The sequence below is a fragment of the Lupinus angustifolius genome, chromosome LG05 (genome assembly GCF_001865875.1).
Source record: "Lupinus angustifolius cultivar Tanjil chromosome LG05, LupAngTanjil_v1.0, whole genome shotgun sequence".
Lineage (NCBI taxonomy): Eukaryota > Viridiplantae > Streptophyta > Magnoliopsida > Fabales > Fabaceae > Lupinus > Lupinus angustifolius.
In genome coordinates this window covers 1,711,354-1,722,620 of record NC_032013.1, presented here as the reverse complement: position 1 = coordinate 1,722,620, position 11,267 = coordinate 1,711,354, and the positions used below count along the sequence as shown (strand labels likewise).

Sequence of the window (11,267 nt, the reverse complement as noted above, 5' to 3'; positions counted from 1 at the left end):
TAAATTAAATGATACTGTGATGTGGCAATGAGCACCAAAATAGGTCCAGTGGAAATAAATCTACAAACTCAGCAGTGGAGTAAAATAAATGTGTGCAATGTAAAGAAAAAAGAAACACCAAATTTTAACATGGAAAACCCTTAAAATTCCAAGGAAAAACCACAGGACAATCTCCGAAAATATTCTACTATATGTAGGACAATCACAATATCATTTACACACTCTTCTCATACAAGAGTTACAAATATAATGTTTCCCAGTGAGACCCTTCCTATTCAAATACTATAACATGTAGGACCAATGAATAATAGAGATAAAACCTAAAATTAGCCCAATGTATTTTTCACACACTCTACACTCTTTAGGATTTACTCACAATCTCTATTTTCACTCACTACCAAAAGCTTTAACTTTGCTTCGGCATTCTTTTCTCTATCATATTCTACAACTGAAGATGAGCACCTCTATTTATAGAGGATTTTGTGTAGTGTGAAAACAATGCCTTATTTTGTACCGCCTATGCCTATATACTACACCGTCAAAGACTTTCCTTCTTTATGAAATGAATGCCTTGTTTTATGGCTTTAACATTTCACATGGGCTGGATGCCACAATTCTCTCCCTTCAGCCAATGGGGAAATTTTGAAACATTCATCTATGATTCAAGCCGACCAGCTTGGCATAAAATTGAAGCTTTTCACGTGCTACAACTTTTGTCTTTATGTCGGTAGAATTTTACAGTTTGTGGATCTTCTTTAGCTTGAATTGTTGTTCTTCAACTGCATGGCGTAGCCAATGATATCTAACATCAATATGCTTTATATGAGAGTGGTACATCATATTTTTTTTATAAAATCCAGAGCACTTTGACTATTGCAATGGATCACGAATCTTTCATGCTTCATTCACAACTGTTGAAGAAACATCTTCAACCAAAACATTATTTTATCTGCTTCAATCATGGCAATGTATTCTACTTCAGTTGTAGATAAGGCAACACACTTGTGCATCTTTGACTACCATGGCACAACTCCCATTGCAAAAGTAAATACAAACCCTAATGTAGATTTCCTACCATCAATATCACCACCCATATCTAGATCTGCATAGTCTTCCAGGATTATTTCTGGTCCTTCAAATCACAAGCACATTTTAGAGCTACCACTCAAGTATCTCATAATCCACATTACCATTTCCTAATTATTTTTTCAAGGTTGGAAAGGAAACTGCTAATAACTTTAACTGCATGAGCATATCTGGACGAGTATAAACCATGACATACATTAAACTCCCAACTCTAGAGAGAAGTAGGAAATATTAGCCATGTCATTCTTCTCTTTCGAACTAGCATTCCTCATGTTGAATCTCTCTAGAACCCGTTCCACATATTGTTCCTGTGACAATGATAACTTCTTAGCCTTCCGGTCTCGCAAAATCTATATGCCTAGAATTTTCTTAGCAAGGTCTAGATTCTTCATATCAAAAGACTTTGATAATTCTTTCTTCAACTCACCAATCATCTTTGCATCTTGTCCCACTATCAACTTATTGTCTACATACAACAAAAGGATAATGAATTTGTCTCTTGGAAATGTTTTAACATATACACAATGATATGCATTAGTCTTGGTATATCCATGACTCACCATGAACGAGTCAAACTTCTTGTACCATTGCCTATGAGCCTATTTTAATCCATACCAACTTTTCTTCAAACTGCAAACCATGTTTTCCTTCCCAGATTCTTCAAATCCTTCTAGTTGATCCATGTAGATCTTTTCCTTCAAATCTCCATTGAGAAATGCAGTCTTCACAGCTAATTGCTCAAGCTCTAGATTTAAGCTAGTTGTCAATCCGAGTATAACTCGAAGAGAACTCATTTTGACAACAGGAGAAAAAATCTCGTCAAAATCTACTCATCACTTTTGTCCAAAGCCTTTCACGACCAAGCGAGCTTTTTATTTGACTAGATGATCACCATCTTTCGTTAGCCTGAACACCCATTTGTTCTTCAAGACTTTATTACTGTATATTTCGAATTGGGGTATCTACTGGATAAAAGTCACTTTCTATCACTTTTCCTATGCTGTAGCGTAGGGGGTTGCTCCCCCTACTCAACACCTTCTTCTTCTCCAACATCATTTGGTTATGGCTCATCATCAACCCCATGGTCATTTAACTTTTCCCTTCTATGATGTTTTCTCTAGGAGGAGAGACTGATGTTAAATCTACATTACCCCCAGGTTTCTTGATTATCTCTAGAGTCGTATAATAACATCAGTCAAAAACTACACAAAAGTTCATATGATTTCATTATCATCCCCTTTAGTCATGACTTACAAAATATTTAAAGAAAACAAACATAAACTCAACTTCATGAATAACATACTAAGAGATCATGACTTTCTCATGGTGTATGTGGAGAAAAATGGAGAAGAGAAAAAAGAGAAAGAATACCTTAACTTTCTTTAGGAGAATTAGTGTAAAAATGAGAGGATGGGATGAAGTATTTATAGGAGAGCCTCACCCTCTCTCAAATCTGAAAATTAATGAAATGCAATCTAGCTTTAGGCTAGCTTAGGTGATGTGTCTAATGGAAGTGGAGTGAGGATATTTGGTGAGTGATTTAGGGGATTATGGAAGCTTTGACTTTGCTTGTTTGACAAGTCATTAACCCATGATGTGATTAATACTCCTACTTGATTGATGTGACATGATTTCACAATTGAAGTCGTGCCCGAGTATTATCGGGTAACTTTGTCCAGAAATATACGATCTATCGATTTAGGTTTTTTACCCGAAACGTCGAAACTTGAATTTCGATGTGAAAAATACCTAGAGATGAGTTACGTACAAACTTGGTGTCTATTTTGAATATAAATAATATTTCAAAGCCAATAGCGAAATAGGAATTCGATTTCGAATTACGGAACTCAAAAACTGGCTGAAAACTCGATAAAACGACCCGAAATCGTCTCAGAAACTTTTATTCTCCAAAAATCTTGAAAAAATAGGGCAAGCAAGAATATTATAATACAATACTAAAACTTAACTGAGGTTTAGCCTAAAAAATTACTGATTAATTTTTATAATTAATTCATTAATAACTAATTACTTAATTAAATGTGTTCAGAAAAACACAGTACATGTTATGGATAAGGAAAGTGTTAGGAACCTCATACCGTCAGTTATAAAAACAGTATCTAGATCAATCATGTGGGTTTTTGTTCAAAATATTAATCTTACCTTCACATCATTAAACAAAAAGAAAGACCAAAAATATTTTATTTTTAGTTTTTGTGCTTGACATGGAAGTACCTGATCCTACATATCTCTAGTTACAATAGAGAAATCAAAACTACATAGTTCTTCTTGTCGTGATACTTTCGCAGTGTGCTGAAATAACTGAGTTTGACTGAATTTCAGTTATCTACCTTATATGATCTCCCATTCTTTTGATAGCATCTTCGGTCCCTTTTTGACGTGTGATGGTTGTTTGTATAAACTGCTCCAATATCTCCTTTAGTTTTTTTTGAGGAGATTGATGTTGGTTTATGAAACAAATCTCCTTCCGGTTATGGCTTTGGCTGCACCAAAATTTCTCATTTTTGATGTTTATCAACTGTTTAGGTAATTCTGCCAATTTCTTATGTATTTGATCTAACTTCTGTTGAAACTTCTTCATGAAGTTATCAACTTCATCATGAATATCAATGTTCTGATTGTAAGCCATATTCCTGAGATAAACAAAAATGGAAATCGTATTTATTTCCAACAAAGAAATTCGTAGGGAAAGAAATCTAAAGTATAAACAACAAACAAGATTAGGATAGAGTTTATTATTTACATTTTTATAAAAATTCAAATTAATTTGTACAAAAATGAAGAAAAAGATTTTGTACAAGATTATTAATAATATAGCATAATAAATAATAAATCATATTATTTAGCAATTCCCCGACAACGGCGTCAATTTGTTGGAAGAGTATTTCTGCTTGCTTTTGAGACAACAAATTTCCGATTGATTTATTTAATGACAAGTTGACTCTTAGCTCGCCATCTCGGCTTTGTTGGAATAAATTTCAACATCGGTATAATGGTTTCAAGAATGTTCATTTAATAAAAAACTTAGCTTTGTGGTATTATGAACAATTTTATACCATCCCGGCTTTGTTGGAATAAATTCCAACTTCAACATAATGATATGAATTTTGCAATTTAACACAAGTGATAATGAGTGATATTTATTTTTGTTTTCCTTTATTAACCAAACTACTTCCTTATGGAAGGCTAGTAAAGAACAAATAAATAAAGCAATAAAGTTATAATTTAACCGCACCACTTCTTTTGAAGGGTTGGTAAAAAAAATAAAGCAATAAATAAATGTTAGTTGCGAATGTAAATGACAAAAAATAAATGTTAGTTGCGGAAATGTAAATGACAGAAAATAAATGTTAGTTGCGGAAAGTAAATGACATAAAGTAAAAGATATTAGTTAAATCACTCATTATAACTGTGTATTTTTTCCTTTTCACAAATATAAAATTTATGAATTAAATTGCACTTTGATTCAAGGCTTCTTTCTTTGTCAACAAATAAATTTATAAGTTAACACTTTACTATTTTACATTTGCATCTCTTTCAAGATTCAATTGTAGTATAGTATAGGGTTATGTCGAACCACAAGGAATTGCCTAATAGAACATTATTATAAACATGCTATATTACTAATAAAGTTTTGATCACATTTTTGGTTTGATTGATTTTGTTTATGGACTTTGAACAAGTAAACATAAATAAACATAAACAAATATTATGCACAAATTCTTGAGGAGAAAATTTAGTTTGAATGATGGAAATATTTCTTAACATGTTTCTATGAAAAATGTTTATAAAAGATGTGTTATACTTTGGTTATTCCAAACATCAGTTCATAAAATTTCCCCCAGTCCCCCAACGAGAAAAAAGTGATTTTCAAACCTTACAAAATACCACTAATCAATAAAAAACTGCCACTCGACGAAATAAGTTGTCACGCCTTATTTCAGGCTCTGTAAGCATTGATTATCTATGATTACAAGTTGCTTAAAATAGATGTTTTGATTTGGAAAATGAACTAAGGTGTGTTCCTACTTTTTAGTTCATTTGTCAAAACTTTAAAAAGAAGCATTTTGGATCTTGAAATCAAGTTTTAGGTGATCAAGCTAAAACCGTATTAAGCACTTTCTAAAGAATTGAAATTGTCTAAGTAATAACTTAAACATGATTCAATATAATAAAACAAGAAATTATAGGAAATATTATTGACCTAAACTTCAACTAAAATTTAGGAGCATTAGCCATCTTAATCCAAGGATTTAAGACACTTTACATGCACAAATGAGATTGCAAAGTGAACTTTTACATCTCATTTGATTACTCCTTCTCTTATTGAATTAAGGAGAAACTACAAAATAAACTTACCTAAACTACTTTGGAGAAGAAATCCTCCAAGAAATTACAAAGAAGAAGTACAAAAATAGAGAATTTCATATTCTAGAGACAAGTGGAACGTGGAGTAAGAAAAATGTGTGTATGAATGAATGAATTAAGCATTGAAGTGTCTCCTATTTATAGGAGTTCTCTGTCACCACTAAGCTCCTCTCTTCCACCGCCAAGCTGCACACCAAACCCTTCAGCATGAGTTTGGTCACTTGGTCAAGCAGCTTAGTCACCTGCTTGGGGCTGACTCACCCAAGCTAGTTGTGAGCTATTGATCCATCTATTGTGAGCTACCTCTGAAAAACTTAAGGAGGCTACTTGAAGTGAGGTAATGCATGATGTCACGGTTGCTTGGTGGCTAAGCCAACTTGACCAAGTTGCTGGGTGCAAACCGCCAGGCACTTATGTGGCACCGCTAAGCTCTCTGGCTTGAGCAGTTTTGACCGTGTTGATGGTAATGTGGCCTGGTGCTTGCTAATCTTGTCAGGTGTGTGATTCCAAGCTAGGCGGTCCAGGTGCTCCGCTAAGCTGTCTACTTGAGCAGGTTGGCTTGTGTTCTGACCGTGTCAGGTTAGGTCTGACTGTGCTAAGTTGGTGTCCAGATCAGCTAGGCGTGGCTTGGCCCAAGCTAAGCTGTTTAGTGAGCAGCTTCAAGTTGACTCCATATTTTTCCACATAGGCCAAGTCTTGTTGAGTCATGCTTAAGGCTAAGCACATAGTTTACTACGTCAAGCTTAAGCATGTCATTTGTGGATCATTTTGGCCTATTTTAAGCACTTTGTTTGTATTTGATTAATTCTTCTATTTTCCATCTAAATCTTACAAAATATAATAAAAATGAAATACACAAAGCATATATACAAGATTATGATATTTTATCCAAAAAGTATTGAATTAAGTTGGTTTTTTCAATTTTACCAAGGAGAAGTATCATAAAAAGTGTATAAAATATATGCATTTTTGGCACTTGTCAGACCCCCTTTTATATTAAAAAAGCTAAATGCTTCACTTATTTCAATTTTTTATAATTATTTCTCCCTATCAACAAAAAGTTGAATTGAGCTCGTATAAATTGACACTTGACATAAACCATAAACAAAATAAGAAGGATAAGATAATTATTACCAGAAAATAATTTATTTCACGATACAAATGAAACTCTCACAAGTTGGATAAAGGTTTTGAAATACATGCCTATGGCACCAAATCAAAACATTCAAATCCAGTTCAGCATAAATGACAAACTCTTATTTCTCTTAACATACTTCAAATCTGTGAATCTTAACAGCATTAAAAGGATTCAATTTCTTGATCAAAAAGAGCAGCAAAAGCTTCCATCTGACCCTTGTTCAAAGCCAAACCAATGTCAACCCCTCCATCATTCTTCTTACTCTTAGAAAGAGAAAAAGCTCCTCTTTTGTCAACAGAAGAAACATCCACTTTTTTAGGCCTACCCCATCCAAAATCAGTATCATAAACCTCAAACCTTGGGGACCCAGCAGCAGCAAATAATCTTCCCCCCATTGCAGATTGCATTTTTGACTCCCAATTTTTTGCTTCATTTAGCATTACATCGTCTATCTTACTCAAAACATCAACTATCCTTTCTAGAGCATTAATAAACCCATCATTCCCTAATAACTTATTTGTCTCAGCAAGAACTAATTGAGGTAAAACACAGTTCCCAAAATATGTTGGCAAAATTGGTGGGTCCAAACGAGATCTATAATCCACACCAAATATAAATGCTACTTTATCAGCCTTTGGTTTTTCTACTTTGGCTAAACATGCTAACAAATAAGCACAGGTAACAGAAAACGTTGATACCTTAATTTTCAGCTTTGATTGTGCATATTGCTTCAACTTTTGGATACATGAAGGTGTTAATTCAAACAAACCTTTTACTAGTTCTGTCTTCACTTCAGTAATGCTATCCCAAAGTTTGAGGCTTCTATTATTCGGTCCTTCATGATTCAACCAATTGTCCACATAGGCTTCAGTGATTCCAATGGGATCACTTATCACTGATCTATCAAAGAAAGGAATCAAATCTTCACGTAAAGATAAACCTGGTAATGGTAATTTTGTTAAAGGATCGAGCTTGGAGCAAATATAGGCCCATGTTTTAAAAAACATGGTCGAGGACTTTCCATCCAAAACAGCATGATGTGTTGTTATTCCAACACAAAACCCTAAATTCGGGAAGAGTGTAACTTGGAGGGCTAGAACAGATGCTTGTTCATGAGAAATATGCAAGCGAGGTATTAAATTATCACGGTCCACCACAACTTCACAAAGATTGGAAGAAAGATGGTTGAAATCAGCTTTGGATTCAGCAACAGTGAAGGGTACAGTATCACCAGGAACATAGTTGATAATGGGTTTAGATGATTCAAGAGGCCAAGTGATGTTACCAGCAAGAAGAACGAAGTGTTGGAGTGTGAGTTGAAGAGAGTGTTTCAGATTTGGAACAATAACATCAAAGAATGAAGTTGTTGTTGTTGTTGGGTTTGGGAATTCATAGAAGAAAAGACGCTCAACTGCTGGTAATCTAAGGTGGAATATGTCAAAGAAGGTGAGGGGCAAAGTGGTTGCGGTGGTTGCATCTGGCGGCGCCACCGAGTAGACATGGTGAACTTTGAGAGAAGTTGAAGAAGACATAAAAGAGAATTAAGAGAAGTTGTATTAATGTGAATGACTTCTTTTGTTGATTCTAGATTTCCTTCCAGCTTACTCTGTAAATGTGGTTCAACTTCAATTTATACAAATAATTTTTTGTTGACTAAATACTTATTTGTCCCATAGTGATTCCCAAATATATCAAACATAAGTTAAATTAATTTTTTTATAACTTCGATTTTTATTTTTCAATAATCAAATTAATACACGTAAAAAATTTTAAAGGACTAATGTGAATATTCAATCTTTGTTGAGATCGGCTATTCTACTTAAACCAAACATTAGTCCACCTTTATATTTGAAACCCTAATATTATAGTTATATGTACACTCTTTCCATCTAATAAATGTTTCATGCTCTCTCTTACTTTATATTGAAATTCCGTCTATAACTAGTGTTATCTCTTTGCTATTGGTTTCATCTAATTAAATTAAAATCAATATATTTAAATATTCTTAAATCAAACAAATCATTAACCAATTTTCAACCTATAACTATATAATCTTGATTTTCATATTGCACATATGGATGTGTAAAAGTAAGATGAGTTATGTCAAACACAGAAGTAATTTTAGGAGTTCGAAAGAATAATTTTGAAGTTAATTCAAAGAGTTTGACAATTTCAAAATTCCATTAGTTGAAATTGACTTTAAAAACTCAATTTTATTTTTAAATACTACTATTTATAATTAAATATTTTTATTTGATTTATTTCCCTTTTGGAACAAAATCAAATTATTAATTTTTTAAATAAAAATTAAAAATAATGTATTTTTTCTTCATTAAAATTTGTATTGTAATTATGATGCATCAGAAGTAGATTTTCCTACTCCTAAAAAATATTATTTTCAAATTTATCAAGATTAAACTATTCAAAGTTTCATGTTTTAATTTACTTAATTTCCACAAATCAATTTTAGAAAGAATTACAATTTTGGACATTTTTTAAAACAAAACAAAACTCATTAATTTTTGTTTGTATTACTAATTTGGAAATCTTTTAATAAACATATATCAATTTAAAATTTTAACAATTTCAGGTTTGTACATTTGTTTACTATTAATAATAAAATATTACTGTTCTCGACCAATTTGATATAAAATTATAGAGGTGGATATTCAAATTGTGTTGCTTTATTTTCCTTTTCCATTTGAAACTTAATATTTTGGAAATCAAAGTAGTAATAAAAGTTAATAAATTATAATTGGGATCAATTTCTGTCATTAAAATTATGTTATAATTTGGAAACGTCCAAAATATATTTTGAGACACCAAAAGAATTATTTCAAATTTATTCAGCAATTTCAAGATTCCATACGTTGAAATTCACTGACTTTAAATTCAGAAAAATGGTTTGTGAAAGAACAAAAAATTTGACAATTTTTTAAAAGAAAACTCAATTTAATTTTTGAATACTACTATTTATATAAAATTATCAAATACTTATTGACTCTACTAGAACAAATGTTTTTAATATTAGTAATAACATATTTTAATTCATCTCCACTTTCACAGAAAATTAAAAACATGATGATTCAAATTATTTTTGTGTTATTTCCTTTTTTCATTTCAAATGACACTTTTTGTAATCGAAATCTTAAAAAATTTAAACCAAAAAATAATTGGTGTCAATTTTCCACATTTAAAATATTAATATACTTTGATAGTTAAAAATATATTTCCTAGACTCCAAAAGAATACTTCTTCAAATTAATTAATTACGTTTGCAATTTTCAAAATTCAATTAGTTGAATAGACTTAAAGTTCAAAAATATAGTTTGAAAAATAACTTTTATTTTTAATTTTATAAAATATCTCAATATGATCATCAAATACTACTATTTATATAATATCCTCAATAAATATAGACTCTACTTTCACTTACTTTATTTACTATTATTAATAATATACTATTATTCCTCACCACATTGATTTAAAATTCTAGTGACAAAAATTCAAATCATCTTTTATTTATAATCAATTTTGATTGGTAAATATTAACTTTCTAGAATAAACATTAATTTTAAATATAATACTGAAAAGTTGTTACATTTAGTAAACATCAAAGGTATATTTTCAGACTTCAGGATTATTATCTTCAAATAATTTATTTACTTTTACGAATAATGCATTATTATTCTTAAATAGTTTTAAATTAAAGATAAAATTGGTATCATTTTTTCCTATTCATAATGGTATTATACATAGGAAGCCTCAAAAGAATATTTTAAGACTCCAAAAACATTTCTTCATGTTTATTTAGCATGTTTTAAATTTTTAAGTTCAATATTTCGTAATTTACTTGAAGTTCCAAATAAAAAATTGAGAGATAATAAGATTTTATTTCATTTTAAAAGAAGCAAATCTCAATTTGATTTTTAAAAACTCATATTTATATAATTTGCTCAAGAAATATCTACTAATAATTTTTTATTATTCATCATCACTCTGATTTAAAATTAAAGTGATAGATGTAACACTCTGATTTTCTATGTGAGAATTATTAAATATTTAATTAACTAGAGATTAATTTTATAAATTAATCGGTATTGATTTATGCTAAACCTCGGTTAAGTTTTAGTCTTGAATTATAATTTCCTAATTTATAGTAAATGTTCATAATTTTCTGTGACGGAAAGTCTTCGGACCTCTTTCAGCCAAAATTCACCCTAATTTCGGCCCAAAAGCTGATTTTTGAGTTCCGTAATTCGGAATCGAATTCTGATTGCGCCATTATCTTCGAAATACTATTTCATCTCAAAATGGACATCAAGTTTGTCCATAACTCATCTGTAGATATTTTTCACTGCAAAATCCAAGTTGCGACGTTCTAAACGTAACTCCAAATCGGGAGATTTTTAATCTTCGACCGAGTTTTAACCGATAATACCCGGGTATGATTTTAATCACGATGTTTTTATAGCATTAGTCATATCATCATTCATGAGTTAAGCTTGCTTGTTGAGTAAGCAAAAGTACAATCTCTTGCACAATCCCAAAATTACTCATCAACTCCTTACATCACCATGATTTTGGGAATCCACCTTGATCTTTCCCCGAAAATTTGATTTCCCCATCTATAAAAGCAACCCCTTGGCCTTGAGGG

At 31.3% G+C, this 11,267-nt stretch overlaps 1 protein-coding gene across 1 annotated transcript; it reads right to left on the bottom strand.

The window, feature by feature from the left end:
* LOC109347382 (phenolic glucoside malonyltransferase 1-like) lies at positions 6,625-8,199 on the bottom strand. The gene has a single exon (XM_019587200.1). It carries the CDS (start codon positions 8,140-8,142, stop codon positions 6,772-6,774), a length of 1,371 nt encoding a protein of 456 aa, XP_019442745.1. The 5' UTR covers positions 8,143-8,199; the 3' UTR covers positions 6,625-6,771.